The 18,925-nt window shown below is 39.1% G+C and overlaps 1 protein-coding gene across 1 annotated transcript; it reads right to left on the bottom strand.

Moving 5' to 3' along the window:
* Positions 1 to 1,444: 1,444 nt before the first annotated feature.
* Positions 1,445 to 18,791, bottom strand: LOC132480942 (zinc finger protein 614-like). The gene is given in 7 exon segments (XM_060085552.1): positions 1,445 to 2,387; positions 2,389 to 2,433; positions 2,435 to 3,893; positions 4,203 to 4,298; positions 4,572 to 4,698; positions 8,116 to 8,337; positions 18,712 to 18,791. Coding segments are annotated over 6 exon segments (1,839 nt in total). The 5' UTR covers positions 8,131 to 8,337; positions 18,712 to 18,791; the 3' UTR covers positions 1,445 to 2,290.
* Positions 18,792 to 18,925: the final 134 nt, after the last annotated feature.

Below are 18,925 nucleotides of genomic sequence, written 5' to 3' on the forward strand. Positions count from 1 at the left end.
GGTATTTATGCAATGGAATATTATCCAACCATAAAAAGAAGGAAATCTTGCCATTTGCAACATTGAGGGCATTTTGCTAAGTGAAATACGTCAGGCCAAGAAAGACGAATATTGTATGATCTCTCTTATTTGTAGAATCCAGAACCCCCCAAACTTGTAGATAATAAAGAATAGATTGTGGTTGCCAGAGGTTGGAAGGGGGTGGGACGGTGGAAATGGTGAAGGTGGTCAAAAGGTACAAATTTCCAGTTATAAGTAAGTCAAAAAATGATGATGATAATGATAATAACAATAACAGGGTTGTTAGCCATGAGGGAAATGCAGGTTAAGCTCAAGATCAGATACGACCACAAACCTAATAGAATGAGTAATGTAAGGTAGGACAATACCAAGTGCTGGCGAGAATGAAGAGCAATTGAATCTCTCATCTATTGCTAGTAGAGTGGCTAAAATAAAACATACTGAAAATACCAAGTGCTGGAGAGGATGTGGAACAAGTGGATTTCATACACTGCTGGTGAGAATATCGAATGGTATAGCCACTCTGGAAGAGAGTTTGGTAGTTTCTTTTAAAGCTAACACAACTTACCATATGTCCTAATAAGCACACACCTGAATATTTATTATAGAGGAATGAAAATTTATGTTCACACAAAACCCTGGATGCCGATTTACAGCATCTTTCCCTATAACAGTTGAAACCAGGAAACAAACTTCTCTGAAGAGTGAACTGATAAACTAATACATCCAGTATATATACTACTCACTAATAAAAATAAAACAATACAACTCAAATAAGTCTTAATGGCAATTTGCTGAGGGACAAAAAAAAAAAAACCCAAAAAGCTTACATGTCCTCTCTAATAAGAAATTGTAAATGTGTATAAATAAATACAACTTATTTATATAAAATCCAGTTATAAAAATTATTTTGATAACATTCACAAATGACAAAATTATATTGATGGAAAACAGACAAGTGGTTGCCAGAGGTAGGTTTGGATAGAGGATGTGAGCATAAAAAGGTAGCATGAGGGTGTCTGTGTTGATAAAACAGTTGTACGCCCTGGGGATGACGGTTACAATGAAATCTATATATGTAATAAAGCACCTTAGAATTACAAAAAATGATTAAAAAACTCATGTAAAATCTAGTGAAATCTAAACTCAAAAGGTTAGGAGTTAACAGTATACTACCAATGTCATTTTCCTGGGTTCAATAATAAAATATGGACATAAAATGTTTTTACTGGAAGAAGTTGCAGAAAGGATACTAGGGAATTCTCTGGACTACTTTTGCATTTTCTTATAAGTTAAAATGATTTCAAATTATAAATTTTATAAAAATAACTTTGAAGGTGGTTTTGTAAACTATTTGGTTATATTTATAAACTTAGTTAAGCAAGTGCAAGTATGTGTTCACATTCAGTTTCCTTTTAAAGAAGTTCAGTATGCTAAATTTACAATTATGTTTATAGCCGAAGAAAAGTAAGAGCTAATTGCATATGAGGGTAGACATAGAACACTCTTCCATCGTATATAACAATAAAAATCAGTGACGAGAAAAGCAGACTTCTTTTTAAAACTATGGAATTACTGACAAGGCCAGAAAGGAGATTCAGGTGCATGATCTGATATATGATGAGGTTAGATTTGTAACAAAAAGCACTCAAACATTTATCATTTTCACAGAACTTCATTCCTTTTTAAGTCCTCTGATATTTAACTAGAGATGCTCTACCTTTAGCATGTTCATAAAGGTTTTAATTTCTATATGATTTCCTGACAAATGATGAGGCATAATGTATCACTGAAATCCTGCCATATATACTACCCTCTTAAAAAGTTTTTCTCCAGTGTGAACTCTGACACTCATTGAGGTCTTCTTTCTGGGGGAAAGACATTCCTGTGGTCATCATATCTCCTTCTTTTTGTTTAAAATCATATTTCTATGAACAATGAGCTCACTGATGATCAGTGAAGATCCCTGATAATAAAGTCTGTTTTCCCTCTGAAGACTTTCCTAGTCTCTTCATTCACAGAATTTGTCGGAGAATATATACTTTTCAGACACATAATGAAGTCAGAAAGTTTTGCCCAAGGCATCTCCACACTGAATGTATCAGAGTTTTTCCAACATGTTTTCATTGACAGAAAATGTGAGGTAAGGATCACTAAAGGCACTACCACATTCACTATACTCACCAGGTTTATCTCCTGTGCAAAATCCTTTCATCTCCTCAGGGCACACATCTGATAACAGGCAGTACCATGATTACGTTCTGCTCTGCTAGAAACACTGGTGTTTAAACAAAGTCTTAGCTGCCACAGAAGGCATTTCCCCAGTCACTGCATTAACGGGGCTCTTGTTCAATCGTAAGTAACGAGCTGTGACTCTCTGTTAAAGGAATTTCCAACTTGACCGAATCTACTCATTTCTCTTATGTGCATTTTCTTATGTTTAACAAGGTTTGACAAGTGGGAGAAGGCTTTCTCACAATCACTGCATCCATATGGTCTTTCTCCTGTGTGAGTTCTTTGATGTACATTGAGTACTGACTTCGTGGTGAAGGCTTTTCCACATTCATTGCACTCATAGGGTTTCTCTCCTGTGTGAATTCTCTGATGGGTAATGAGACCATACTTGTGGGAATAGGATTTTCCACACTCAGTACATACGAAGGGCGTCTTTCCTGTATGACACCTCTCATGTTGTATGAGGCATATCTTCTGGCTGAAGGCTTTTCCACACTCATTGCATTCATAGGGTTTCTCTCCCGTGTGAGTTCGCTGATGTATAACAAGAGTGCGCTTTGTGGTGAAGCCTTTCCCGCATTCGTTACATAGGTAAGATTTCTCTCCCGTGTGAGTTCGCTGATGTATAATGAGAGTGCGTTTCACAGTGAAGCCTTTCCCACATTCACTGCATATGTAAGATTTCTCCCCTGTATGAGATCGCTGATGTACAATGAGATTACTCTTCACGGTGAAGCCTTTCCCACATTCACTGCACAAATATGGTTTCTCTCCAGTATGAGTTCGCTGGTGTACAACAAGATAGCGCTTCATGGTGAAGCCTTTCGCACACTCACTGCATACATAGGGTTTCTCCCCTGTGTGAGTGCGCTGATGCACAATGAGATTGCTCTTCACGGTGAAGCCTTTTCCACATTCACTGCACACATAAGGTTTCTCTCCACTGTGAGTTCGCTGATGTGCAATCAGATAGCGCCTCACTGTGAAGCCTTTTCCACACTCACTGCACATATAGGATTTCTCTCCTGTTTGGGTTTGCTGATGTACAGTGGGACTTCTCTTCACAGTAGAGACTTTTCTGCATCCACTGGTTAAATGGGGTTTGTCTCGTGTTTGAGTTTTCTGATGTTTAGTGAACGTGACATTTCTGGAGAAGGATTTCTCACACAGATCACACTGATGGAGTTTGTCTCCTATATGAATGCTCTCATGAGAAATAAGCTGAGATTTCCTGATGCATGTTTTCTCACTTTCAATGCAGGCCTGGGATTTCTCTATTTTGTGCGTCCTCTGATGCTTAAGGACTTGGAACTTAGCAATGATGTGTTTTATACTTTCAGGAAATTCAATTCCAGAATACAACTGTTCACGATCACCATGTAGAAAGAATTTCTTATCTCCATTAAACTCCACAGCGTTCTTTATTTCATATCTTGTCTTCTGGTTAACTAAACTTAAGCTTGATTTCCAAGTTTTTTTACGTAAGTCAAACGTATGATTTTGTGTTAGGGCTAAACGTGTTTTGCTCAGATGAACACTCTTTCTGAATGCGTTCTGTTCACTGCATTGTGGCAGGCTCTTTGGAAATCTTTGGTCTTGAGAGTGCTCCGGCAGAGGACTGTCAACTTTCCCGATTCCTAGGAAAAATGGAATGAAAGTGCTTAAAAGATGATATATAGTGGGGGGAGCTGGATCTTTATTGTCTACCATATGATCCCAGTACAAAATTATAAAGATGTAAGAGGAAATAAATATCAGATCCAAGAAGAGACAAGGAATATATTTAAAGCTAAATACCCACAAAGAAACAGTGCTCATCTGGGGAGATGAATATGTGGAGCAGCTGTTGTGGGGGCCTCAGTCACCCACACAGCTGTGACCCCTTCTCTTAATGACTAGAATATGACCTCCCTGACCACTCCCCTTGCTGGTTCTCCCTCACTCACCTGGACGGGTTCTATTCTGGATTTTGTTTTCTATTATGCATGGTTCTTTTCCATGTTCCAACTTAGAGAGTGTATCTGGTTTGGTAGCTTGATACCCTGTTCATGAGAAATGATAGAAGACTTAGATACAGGGACTGGGGTACAGTATGTCAAAATGGGAAAATACTGCATTTTAGAGGCAAAATTTCTTGTATGCAAAGTAAAAGTTCTCCTTCAGCATACAGGAGATTATACCCTTTTGGTTTGGGCCAGACAGGGGACTGAAAATCTAACTCTTTGGAAGACCACAGTGACTGCAAAGCTTTCATCAGGTGATGGAGAAAAGGCCAGTGACTGGCACCTCTAAGTGACACAGGGAGCTGTCCTTACCCAGTGACACCAAATTGTTAAAGTTCTCCAACATCACATCCCGGTATAGGTCTTTCTGGGCAGCATCCAGGAGCTGCCACTCCTCCCAGTTGAACTCCACAGCCACATCCTCCAGTGTCAGCAATTCCTGTAATAATAGAGTCCAGTTTAATATGATGGGAATTCTTTTTATCAATATGGAAGAAGCATGAGAGAAGTTGTTCTAATTTTCACTGTATAGCCTGCATCTATATACTTTTCTCAAATACATTTCAGTAGAAGCAAAATCCTATCTTTCTATCTATCTATTTTAGCACCTATTTCCATTTGCATACTAAAAATATGCAAATGATATCAGGACAAATAAAGAATTCCTACATTACCATGAAACTTCACAGCCAATATGAGAATCAACCATGAACAGCCTCCACATCCAGAATTTACAAGAGTGTTTTTAATAAATGTAAAAAAAACCCCAGAAACTATACAAGATACATCCACAGCAAAAAAAAAAAAAAAAAAAAAAGACCATTAAAGTTGATTAGGAAGATTTGAAAACAAAAACAAAGAGAAAATATAGTAATGGAGAAGCAGTATCCAAAGATCTAAAGGTGAAATTTTCAAGACTGATTAAACACTCTGAACTTCAGACTCAGGAATCCCAACAAATTCCAAGCATGAAGTCTATACATAGGCACATCAGACTAAAACTATAATACACAAAATATGAAGGGAAACTATAAAAGCATACAGAGACAAAAGACAGACTACCTACAACAGAAACAATAGAACTCAGAAAAAAAATGGAATATTATCTTCAAAGTTCTGATTTTTGTGCCAGGAAGGTCAGACATGAAGGCTACTTGGTATTGAAACACATGACTCTCATCATGGAGTCCTGGACAGCATTATCTTCTCCCAGCCACATTGTGTGACAGTCCTTAGGAGTACTGCCAACCAAGGAAGCTCACCTGAACTTCAGTGTCCAGAGATTTTATTGAAGCTTCATTATATATGCATAATTTATTGAATCACTGACCACATGGCTGAATGCAGGTCCTTCCCCCTTCCTGGAGGCTAGACCTGTTACATATGGCTGAAAGCCACAAGCCTCTAATCACATGGTTGGTCTTTTTGGCATGGACAGCCCTCATCTTGAATTATCTCATTAGCACAAATCATCTAGGGCCCACATGAGTCACCTCATAGCATAAACTATAAAGTGTGGTCCCAGTGGTCCAAGATGAAAAACAAAGACACTCTTATCACATGGGTAATTCCAAGGGTTTATCGGTTACCTCCCAGGAATCAGAGATAAAAGTCAGTCAAATTCCTTATTACATACTAGGTATTCATGCCCCTGTGAGGTACCCTTCCCTTGAGCGTGGGCTGAATTGTTTTTAAAAAAAAAAAAAAAAAAGAATAGAGCAAAAGTGATGAGATACCCCTTTTAAATTAGGCTATATATGATTTCCAGCTTGCTAATAGAATCTGTCCTTTGATGACTTTGATGAAACAAGATGGCATGTTAGTGGGGCCCACGTGACAAGGAACTCAGTGGTCTTACATGAGCAGACAGGTAGAAACTGAGGATCTCATTTGAGTTCTGGAAATGAATTCTGCCAACAACCGTGTAAGTGAGCTTAGAAGTGCATCCTTCCCCACTTGAGCCTTCAGATCAGACCCCATCCTAGGGCTTACACCTTGATCTGCAGCCACATGATAGACTGTGAAACAAAGTACTCAGCAATGATATGATACAAAAATAAACATTTGGTCTTTGTCCCTGGTTCCTGGTAACCTAGCTCCTCAAACACTAAGAATCTCCACACCGATAAGTGTTTTTTGTATGCTAATGACATGACAGGTAGGGGGAGGGCACCCAGACAGCTTCAGGATGGGGGCTGGCTGCTAGAGGAACAAACCATGTGATGAAACCTCCAGAGAGGGGGAGAAGGGCTGGAGACTGAGTTCAATCACCAATGGCCAATGATTTAATCAATCATGCCTAAGTAATAAAACCTTCAAAAAAACCCCCAAAACTACAGGTTTGGCAACTTTCCAAGTTGGTGAACACACTGAGGTACTGGAAGGGTGATACACCCCCATACCTTGCTCTATGCATCTCTTCCACTTGACTGTTCCTGAGTTGTATCATGTAAATGTAAGTAAATAAATCTGTAAGTTAAGAAAAGTGGTTTCCTGAGTTCTGTGAGTTTTTGAGCAAATTATCAAACCTGAGGAAGGGATTGTGGCCACTCTGAAGCAATACAGATACAATTTCACAAAAAGCCATTAACAAGAATGTTTAATGTCACATGGTTGGTAATAACAAGAATATCTAAATATTCATCGACACATGAATTATTAAATTATCACACATATATAATTTGGTGTTCATTGCATTACGTAAAAGAGAAGAAAGTTGGCCTGTAGACACCAAAATGTAAAGAATTCCAGTACACTGAAAACAGGCTGGAGGATGTCTTAAAAATGACAATGGTAGCTCACCCTGCAGAGGTGGTTCATATATGAGTGTAATTCATGGTCAAGGAGTATTGATCTGTTATCTGTGAAGCTTGAATTATTTCACACTGAATCTATTTCTTAAACTCAGAGTGAATCTCCACCACTGTTCCCCAAAACATAGGTTTGATTATGTTACTTCATCATTTCAAAGGTCAAATATTTGATTTCTATCAAACTGCAATGTTTTTTTGTTCCAGTTTTATTGAGAAATAATTGACATGTATCACTGTATAAGTTTTAGATGTATAGCCTGATGGTATGATTTACATATATTGCAAAATGACTACCACAATAGGTTCAGCTAACATCCATCTTCTCTCATGTAGATACAATAAAAAGAAAAGAAAAAAAGGAAAAAGATTTTCTCCCTGTGATGAGAAGTCTTAGGATTTACTCTTAACAACTTTCCTATATATCATATAGCAGTGTTAGCTATAGTCACCATGTTGTACATTACATCCCTAGTACTTATTTATCTTGTAACTGGCTTTTTTGAGTATGACTATAAACTCATCGAATTTTATATAGCTATATAGGTAATGTTCTTCAGTCAGCTGCACTCGTCTTTCTTTTAGATGCTCAACTGGTACCAGGCCAGTGGTACTCTGGCTAGTGGGGAGCCCCTAAGAGTTATCGATGTTGTTAGGAGTATCATTCCATTCACCTAAGTGACATAAACCATTGAATCCCTCAAGAAGCTGGTCTGCTTTTTCCTCAGTCAACACATACCAAGGAGCTTTTCGTGTTTCTCTGGTTGTGACGTCTGCCAGAAATAATGCAAAGTGACAGCTGATGTAACCCACAGGGCCCACCACAGTCACACATTATCTTCCAATATTAGTCACTTGATGTGACCCCTATGAACGATATATTCCTGATCCCACTTTGTCCTGATTTTGAATTCAGAGTCTAAGTTAATTTCTCCCCAGAACCCCACTATCCCCAATTTATACTTCTTTTAGTTGAACTGATTTTTTTTCAGGTCACCACAAATCCATTAGACAACAAAAGAAAGATATAACAAACCAAAAATCACCTGGACCTTGATCATCTTCTTCTATGCTCAAGAAATAGTGAGTAACATGGATTCTGTCTTTTGTTTCTTCTGCATCTGCCATGTAATTCTTAGAGACAGAAATCTTGGTGTCCAGTTAAAGATGTCCTCAGAAATGATGATCTCCAACTCCAAGAATCTCCTCTTTCTCCCCTCATTCCTTCACTTGATCACTCTTTCTCCTGGGGAGCCAGGACCTGTGGGCTGAAGAGCAAATTGACTTTCAGTGTACATTCCCTCTGGGCCCAGATGCTGTCACTAATCCTTAAATAAGGGACCCCAATATTTCCAACTATTCCTTTATTTGGTGCCCCAGAGGCTTTCATACTCTGGGGCAATAAAACAAGGTTTTGAATGTGTGAAATGTATGCCGTTCTTTTGTGAAGAAGAAATGGCATGACTATTAAAGGGAAGGAGGGAAAGCAGAATCAGCAGGACATGATGCCACGGGTGAAAGCTCAAGCAGATCAAGTTTACAGAAGAGGCCACATGGAAGTTTCCAAGGATCTGGACATTGTGCTTTAAAAAGTATGTGTGCCCAGGTACCAATTCAAAAGTATATGCTCAGTAGGTACACACACCACAGTTGTTTTTTCTTTAAGTATTTTTTAATTAAGTTTTTTTTAACATGGACCATTTTCTTTAAAGTCTTTATTGTATTTTTTACAATATTGTTTCTTCTTTTTTTTAAAAATAAATTTATTTATTTATTTATTTATAGCTGCGTTGGGCCTTTGTTGCTGTGCAAGGGCTTCCTCTAGTTGTGGCGAGTGGGGGCTACTCTTCGTTGCAGTGTGCAGGCTTCTCATTGCGGTGGCTTCTCCTGTTGCAGAGCATGGGCTCTGGGTGTGTGGGCTTCAGTAGTTGTGGCTCGCAGGCTCTAGAGTACAGGCTCACTGGTTGTGGCACACAGGCTTAGTTGCTCCGCAGCATGTAGGATCTTCCCAGACCAGGGATCGAACCCTTGTCCCCTGCATTGGCAGGCAGATTCTTAACCACTGCACCACCGGGGAAGTCCCTGCTTCCGTTTTTATGGTTTGGTTTTTTGGCCACGAGGCATGTGGGATCCTAGCTCCCCAACCAGGGATCAAACCTGCACCCCCCTCATTGGAAGGCAAAGTCCCAACCACTGGGCAGCCAGGGAAGTCCCCACACCTCACTTTGAAGACCACCGTACTAAGCAAATCATTAAGGTTGTCTATTTCTCTTTGTATATGAAAGGGTTAATCTTGCCCAACAGAGGTTTGGCTTTGCCCTCAGTTCCTAAGAGGGAACCTATAAGCCCTTGGAATGCCCCACCCAATAAGAACGGCTTTGCTTACCTGGGAGGCTTGGGCCATACAAGATAGTCTATGCTAATGATGTAATTTATGGTGAGGGCCCTTGGACCACATGGTATCAGCTTGACCTCTAGAGGGGCTGGAGACTAAGTTCAGTAAATCATGTCTATGTTCACTGAGCCCCAGTAAAAACGCTGGACACTAAGAGTTAGGTGAGCTCTCCCTGGTTGCCAGTAATGATAAAACAAAAACAAAAATAAAACCAGCAAGGATATAGCAGACTTGAACAATATAATCAATCAACTTAAGTGACATTTATTTAACACTACACTCAACAGCAATAAAATATATATTTTTTCAAAAGCACATGGAACATTCTCCAGGAAAGACCATATACTAGGGTATAAAACTGTCAATAAATTCAAAACAAAGGTAGGTTACAAGGTATACGACATGGGGAATATGGTCAATATTTTGTAATAACTGTAAATGGAGTGTAACCTTTAAAAATTGTATAAAATGTTGTGTGTGTGTGTATATATATATATATATGTGTGTGTGGCTTAGATGAAATGCACAAATGCCTAGAAAGAAACAAAACTGAAATAAGATTTTAAAAAAATTTTAATACCTATGTAACAAGTAAAGAAATTGAATTAGTAATTAAAAATCATCACACACAAAAAAAGCCTACTCTCAACTGGCTTCACTGTATAAACCCAGGATTAGTAAGATACCAAAGCAAGACAAAGACATCACAGAAAAAAAAAAACTACAGCGCAATCTCCTTCATGAATATAGGTGAAAAATTGTTAACAATGTATTAGCAAAACACATGCAGCATAATATAAAAAGGATTATAGACAACAACTAAGGGGGATTTATCCCAGGAATGGCAGGTTGGTTTATCATGGGAAAATAAAGTAATGTCCTACTCCAAATTAATACAATAAAGGACAAAACCCACATGTTCTTCTCAAAGGATACAGAAAAGGTATGTGACCACATTTAATACCCACTCATGATTAAAACTTTCAAAAAACTAGAAACAGAAAGGAAGTTACTCAAACTAATAAGGGGCAGCTATGAAAAACCAAAACCAACATCATACTTAATGGTAAAATTCTGAATGTTTTTCTCCTAGAATTGAGAACAATGCAAGGATAGCTGTCTTAACCCGTTTTATCCATTACTATACTAAAGGTTCCAGCCAGTTCAATAGGTAATAAACAAATAAATACATTTTAAAAACTTAAAGGTATCTGTATTGGAAATACAGAGTGCAACTGTTCTTATTCATAGACAATATGATTTTGTATATAGAAAATCCTAAGAAATACATGCGAAAAAAGTATTAGAACTAGTAAATAGGTTTAGCAAGGTTACAGGATACAGTAACAATATATTAAAGTAAATTGCATATCTCTATACTAGCAATGATCCAGCCAATAAGAAAATTAAGGAAGCAATTCCACACACAATAGCATCAAAAAGAACAAAAATACTTAAGAATAAATTAAAACTAATGCAAGACTTGTATATTGAAAACTATAAAACACTTCTGAGACAAATTTAAAGAGATATAAATAAACAGAGAGACACTCCAAGCCTGTAGATTGGAAGATTCAATATGGTGATGGCAATTCTCCCCAGATTCAGTGCAATCACTATCAAAGGTACACCAGGAATTTTATAAATATGGAGAAGCTGATACTAAAATTTGCATTAAAAGGTAAAGAATCTAGAATAGCTAGACCAATTGTAAAACAGAATTATAAAGTTGGTGAGTGCTTATACTAATCTATTTCAAAATTTATTTTAAACCCATAGTAATAAAATAGGTACTGTATTGACATAATGATAGATACATAAGTCAGTGCAACAGAATTGAGAATTGAGAAATAAATGCAAGTATGGTCAGCTGATTTTCAACAAAGGTGCAAGACAAAGCAATGAGGAAAAAGATGGTCTTTCCAACAAATATACTGGAACAACTGAATATCCGTTTCTAATTAAATTAAAATGGATAATAAATTTAAATGTAATAGCTAAAAACATAAACTACCTCAAGAAATTGAGAAGACAAGGCACAGGCTGGGAGAAAATATTTGCAAAAGACATATCTGATAAAGGACTGTTATCCAAAATATACAAAGAACTCTTAAAAACTCAACAATAAGAAAACACAACCCAATTGAAAAATGGGCAAAAGACCTGAACTGACACCTTACCAAAGAAGATATACAGATAGCAAATAAGCAAATGAAAAGATGTGTAATTAGGAAATTACATCATATGTAATTAGTAAATAACAAATTTAAAAAACAATGAGATACCATCACCCACCTATTAGAATAACCAAAATTCAAAACAATGACTACACCAAATGCTGAAGAGGATATGAAGCAACAGGAATTCTAATTTATTGCTGATGGGAAGGCAAAATGGTACAGCTACTCTGGAAGACAGTTTGGCAGTTTCTTACAAAACTATATATACTCTTGGGACTTCCCTGGTGGTGCAGCGGTTAAGAATCCACCTGCCAATGCAGGGGACATCGGTTCGGTCCCTACTCTGGGAAGATCCCTCATGCCACAGAACAACTAATCCCGTGAGCCACAACTACTGAGCCTGTGCTCTAGAGCCCACTAGCCACAACTATTGAGCTCACGTGCCACAACTACTGAAGCCTGTGCACTCTAGGGTCTGCGTACTGCAACAAGAGAAGCCAATGCAATGAGAAGCCCGCGCACTGCAATGAAGAGTAGCCCCCGCTCGCTGCAACTAGAGAAAGCCCGCGTGCAGCAATGAAGACCCAACGCAGCCAAAAAAAACCCACCAAAAACTATACTCTTAACACATGATCCAAAATCACATTCCTTGCTATTGACCAAAGTCAGTTGAAAATTTATGTCCACACAGAAACCTGATCACAGGTATTTATAGCAGCTCCATCTATCCAGATAATGCATGAATATTATTCAGCACTAAAAAGAAATGAGCTATCAAACTATGAAAAGACAAGGAGGAACCTAAAATGCATATTATTAAGTGAAAGAAGTCCATCTAAAAAGGCTATATACTATACAATTCCAACTATGTGACATTCTGAAAAAGACAAATCTAAGGAGACAGTAAAAAGATCAGTGGTTGCCAGGAGTTGGAGGGAGGGCAAGATGAACAGGCAGAATCCAGAGGATTTTTTTTTTTTCCTTTTTTTTGCGGTATGTGGGCCTCTCACTGTTGTGGCCTCTCCCGTTGCGGAGCACAGGCTCTGGACGCGCAGGCCCAGCGGCCATGGCTCACGGGCCCAGCCGCTCCGCGGCATATGGGATCCTCCCAGACCGGGGCACGAACCCGTATCCCCTGCATCGGCAGGCGGACTCTCAACCACTGCGCCACCAGGGAGGCCCCAGAGGATTTTTAGAGCAGTGCAACTGTTCTGTATGATACTAAATGGTGGATACATGTCATTTTACATTTGTCGAGACCCAAAGAACATACAACACAAGAGTGAACCCGGGGTTTCCCTGGTGGCGCAGTGGTTGAGAGTCCGCCTGCCGATGCAGGGGACACGGGTTTGTGCCCCGGGCCGGGAAGATCCCATATGCCGCGGAGCGGCTGGGCCTGTGAGCCATGGCCGCTGAGCCTGCGCGTCCGGAGCCTGTGCTCCGCAACGGGAGAGGCCACAACAGTGAGAGGCCCGCGTACCGCAAAAAAAAAAAAAAAAAAAAAAAAAGGGTGAACCCTAATGCAAATTATTCACTTTGGGTAATAATGTGTCAATATGTAAATTGACTATAACAAATTCAGCACTCTGGTGCAGGATGTTGACAGTGGGGAAAGGTTACACATGTCAGGGAAGAGGGGTATATGGTATCTCTATGCAGTTCCCACTCAGTGTTGCTGTGAATCTAAAACTGCTCTTAAAAAAAATAAAGTCATATCCTTATCTATTTATATCTATACATGCACACATAATCTTTCAGAAAACATATGAGACATTTCTCATGACCTTGGGTTAGGCAGAGAAGACATGTCACAAAACCAGCAAACCATAAAAGAAGAAAACTGGAGTTGTATTACATTTTGCACATCAAAAAACATTATAAAGCTAAAGGAAAAGGTAAGCTACAAATGGGGAGAAAAATTTGCAAATCATATATCTGATAAAGTACTTCTATGCAGAATATATAAAGAATTCAAAAAACTCAATTTGTTAAGAAGACAAACAACCCATTTAGAAATGGGAAAAGACTTGAATAGACATTACACTAAAGAAGACATATGAATGTCTATAAACACATGAAAAGATGATCAACATTATTTGTCATTAGGGAAATTAAGATGATGGTGAAATTCTAGTACATGCCAACTAGATATAATTAAAAAGACTAATAATTCCAAATGTTGATGAGAATGTGGAGAAACTGGAACTCTCATACAATAATAGTAAACTGGTACAGGCACTTCTGAAACTTTGTAAAACACACACTTATCTTAGGAACCAGCCATTCCATTCAGAGGAATTTAACAAACAAATGAAAACATGTCCTATTTGCACCTGAATATATGTAGCAACATTATTCATCAAAGTCTCAAACTAGGATTTGACAAACAAAATTCATTATACACATCCAATGGATCATTCAGGAATAGAATTGAAGAGAAGAGAATATTTCCTAATTCATTCTACAAGGCCATTTAGTTTTAAAAAATACAATACTATCTATAATACAATTTTAAAAATGTGAAATACTTATGGGGAAAATTACTAAAAAAATGTAAAAGACATTCTGAAAACTATATCACTGAGAAATCTGTAAAGACTTTAATAAATGGAGAGATGTAGCTTGTTAGAAAAAGAATCATTTTCTGAAATAAACCAAACAGACCAGTCTCCACAATTAGTCTATAGAGTCATAAAATCCCACTCATAATCCCAGGAAAGTTTTTCTGTAGCGACTTGACAGCCTGATCCTTAAATTCAGATAGCAATGCAAAAGGTCTAGAATAGCCAAAACAACCGTGGAAAAGAACAAAGTTGGTGGGTTGACACTACCTGATTCTAAGAATTTATATCAAGCTACAGTAATCAAGACAGGGTGGTATTCACGTCAACATAAACAAATGAATGGAACAGAATAGAGTCCAGAATAAGATTAAGACCCACATATATATACATATAGCCAACTGACATTTTACAAAGGCACAAAGGCAATACAGTGGAGAAAAGAAAGCCTTTTCAACAAATGTTGCTGGAACAAGTAGATATGAATATCAAAAGAAAAAAGAATTAAAACAAGAACTTGGATCCACACATTGCACTATATACATAACTCAAGATGGATAATAAACCTAAATGAAAAACCTAAAAAAAAAATCTGAAACTTCTAGAAGAAAAAATTGGCAAAACTCCTCTGATCTTGTAGTTAGGCAAAGATTCTTAGGTACAACACCAAAAGGATTATTTGTTTAAAAAAAGTTCACACACTGGACTTCATAAAAACTAAATCCTTCTGCTCTTCAAAACATATTGTTAAGAGAATGTTGAAAGGCAAGTCAAAGACTGGGAGAAAGTCTTTGTAAAGCATGTAACTGGTAAAGGAAGGATGTGTAGCTAGAACGTAAAAAGAATTCTCAAAAATCAACAAGAAAAGACAACAGAAAACTGCAAAAGACTTGAACAGATACTTCACCAAGGAAGATATATGGATGGCAACTAATCACGTGAAAAAATGCTCAATATCATTAATCATCATTAGGTAAATAGAAATTAAAACCACAAGATACTACTCCACACCTATTAGAATGCCTACAATTAAAAAGAAAGACGAGGGCTTCCCTGGTGGCACAGTGGTTAAGAATCCGCCTGCCAATGCTGGGGACATGGGTTCGAGCCCTGGTCCAGGAAGATCCCACGTGCCGCTGAGCAACTAAGCCCATGTGCCACGACTACTGAAGCCCGCAGGCCTAGAGCCCATGCTCTGCAACAAGAGAAGTCACTGCAATGAGAAGCCCACGCACTGCAGTGAAGACTGGCCCCCACTCACCACAACTAGAGAAAGCCCGTGAGTAGCAATGAAGACACAACACAGCCATAAATAAATAAATTTAAAAAAAAAAGAAAGACGATGCAAAATGTGGAGCCACCCAACAGCCATCCATCTGCTTCTCCTAGATATAAAGTACAACCACTTTGGGGAACAGTTTAGCAGTTTCTTTAAAAGTTAAACATACACCTACCACATGATTTAGCCATTCAAATACTAGTGATTTACACAGGAGAAAGAAAAACACATGTAACTATAGACTTGAACATGAGTGTTCACAGAAGCTTTATTCGTAAGAGCTAAAAACTGGAAACACAATTACCCACCAACAGGTGAATTAGAGACTTCCCTGGTGGTCCAGTGGTTGAGAGGCTGCACTTCCATTGCAGGAGGCCTGGGTCTGATCCCTGGTTGGGGAACTAGATCCCACATGCCGCAACTAAATACCCCATATGCTGCAACGAAGATCCCACATACAGCAACAAAGATCTCGCGTGCCACAACTAAGACCTGGCGCAGCCAAATAAATAAATAAATAAATTTTTTAAAAAGGTGAATTAATAAACTCTATAGAATGAACTAATGTTCCTACAATGGAATACAAAGCAATGAAAAGAAACTATGGATACACACAAGGATGAATCTCAAAATAGTAATGTTGAGTGAAACAAGTCAGAATAAAAATGAGTGTACACTGTATGATTCCATTCATATAAAACTTTAAAAAACTATAAAAACTAACCTATAGTAATGAAAAATAGATTTGTGGTTGCTTGGGGAGGTGTGGGGAATATAAGAAGGATGGATTAAAAAGGGACACAAAGAAACTTCTTAGGTGATGGGTATGTTCACTATCTTCATTGTGGTGATAGTTTCATGAGTATGTAGGTCAAACTTACTAATCTGTACGATTTAAATATGTGCAGCTTGTTGTCTATCAATTTTGCCTCAATAAATCACTTGGGGGAAAAAAAGGAAAACTTACTGATACTTATAATATAGATAGACCTCAAATATATTATGTTAAATGAAAAAAGACAGTCCCAGAAGACTACATATTTTATGATTCTGTTTCTATGAAATGTCCAGAAATTGCAAATCAATAGAGGCAGGAAGATGATCAGTGGTTGTGTGTGGCTCCGGGTAGGGGTGGAAACTGAGTGCACAGAGGATGAAGACAACTTTCTGGGGCGATGGAAATGCTTTAAAGTTGGATTGCGCTGATGGTTGCACAACCCTAGAAACTCAGTTAAAATTACTGAAATGTATGCTTATACTTGGTGAATTTTATAGTAAATACAACTACAACGGAAAAGACTTTCTTTTCAGGACCTCCCTGGTAGCATAGTGATTGAGGGTCCTTCTGCCAATGCAGGGGACACGGGTTCGAGACCTGGTCCGTGAAGATCCTACATGTCAAGGAGCAACTAAACTCTCAAGTCACAATTACTGAGCCCGCGAGCCACAACTACTGAAGCCCACGTGCCTAGAGCCCGTGCTCTGCAACAGGAGAAGCCACCGCAATGAGAAGCCGGCGCACCGCAACGAAGAGTGGCCCCCACTCGCTGCAACTAGAGAAAGCCCACCCGCAGCAACGAAGATCCAACACAGCCAAAAAAAAAAAAAAAAAAAAAAAAAAGACTTCCTTTTCTACAGTACGAAAAAACAAAACAAAAAACCCCACCAACTGAAATTGCAAAAAAAGGTCAAGGAAAAGAGTTTACCAAGAAATAAAGGTAGCCAGAAATCTCTGGGACAAAACAAAAAAGGTACCATAAATTTTTAAGTGGAGTGGTAGAATCAGAAAGTAATCAGAAAGTCAAAATGGGTTACTGAAACTATAATTGAATACTTTTAAATACTGTATGTCAATACTACTTACATTAATGAATACATTTGATTCCTGACACCATACCACTGGTTCACCAACCTGTGTTGATACTATTGAAACAATTTTTTAAATTAATTAATTAATTTTTGGCTGTACTGGGTTTTCGTTGCGGTGCGGGCTTTCTCTAGTTGCAGAGAGTGGGGTGTGGTGCGAGGGCTTCTCATTGCAATGGTTCTCTGGTTGCAGAGCACGGGCTCTAGGCACCAGGGCTTCAGTGGTTGTGGCATGCAGGCTCAGTAGTTGCAGCTCTCTGGCTCTAGAGCACAGGCTCAGTAGTTGTGGCGCAGGGGGTTAGTTGCTCCGCGGCATGTGGGATCTTCCCGGACCAGGGCTTGAACCCATGTTCCCTGCGTTGGCAGGCGGATTCTTAACCACTGCGCCACCAGGGAAGTCCCTGAAACTATTTTTAAAAAGCATAAATATCTCAAATGAAAATATGTTGAGATCGGAGAAATTAAGTGATACAATCAACTGTCCTTATGTTTATACAGATTATCCCAAATGTAAAAAAAAAACCCTAGCATTAAAAAAAAAGTTCTCACTGCGGAACAGAATATAGAGTAAAGGAAATGCTTTTACTTGAGTAAGAATGACCCTAAACGGAAATATCCAAAAGAAGTATAGTAAACTTGGAGACAAGAAGAACGAAAACTACATTAAATTTCATTAAAAATAGTAAACTTAGCACTAGATCACTCCGAACCACACTGAATTTTGTGAGGACAGCGAGAAGAGTGGTGATGTGGGGAGACAAAGTTGTTAGTAAGGTCCGTGAGGACAGACTAGGAGGAGTGAACTGTGCTTGGATTAACTGGGGAAATGCAGCCTTCAAGTCTGTTTCTGGCGTTCCAGGTTTGACCCTGAACCTCCTCAAATACTGAGAGCCCCCACCAGGCGTCTCTATGACTGAGTCCTATATTAAATGCCAGTCTAAACTCCAAACATGCCCAAGAAACCAACAGGGACATCTCCCTAACCCGGGCCTCTCTAACACTGAGTTCCAGGTTAAATCGCGAACCCGGACGAGACACCGCGTTCACCGATACAAACTTTCCATCACAGCTCTCAACCCCTGAGTCCCACAAGCAGAGTGATCCAAGTGGACTCCAAACTCTGACAGAGTCGGACTTTCGGGCGATGATTTCTTCAGACTCTTAATCACTGACTGCCAAAAGCCCCATCACTAACGTCCTGACGTCTCTGGGAATGATTCTAAATAAAATACCAATTAAGGTCCCTCACACGAGCTCACGTTTCACAGACCCAAGAGGCCGTGAATCCAAGCCCACAACCCGACTCACCTGATCCCAAACCCCTCCAGACACCACTGGCAGCGACAAAAGGCTGAGCTCACCTGCTATTCGGATGCCCTCCTGAGCGGTCCCTAGGGACGCAGACCGGCTAGGACCAGGCAATCTGGCAAGGACCTTGGAGCGCTGCCGGATTTCCGAATTCCGACCGCGCGCTCCGCTCTATGACGTAACATGGCCCCGCCCACCCCGGCGTTTCCGACGGGCGGGGGCCATAACGGCTGTAGGAAGACATCGAAGTCACTCCTGGCCCCCTCA

This window comes from Mesoplodon densirostris, chromosome 19 (genome assembly GCF_025265405.1).
Source record: "Mesoplodon densirostris isolate mMesDen1 chromosome 19, mMesDen1 primary haplotype, whole genome shotgun sequence".
Taxonomy (NCBI): Eukaryota; Metazoa; Chordata; class Mammalia; order Artiodactyla; family Ziphiidae; genus Mesoplodon; species Mesoplodon densirostris.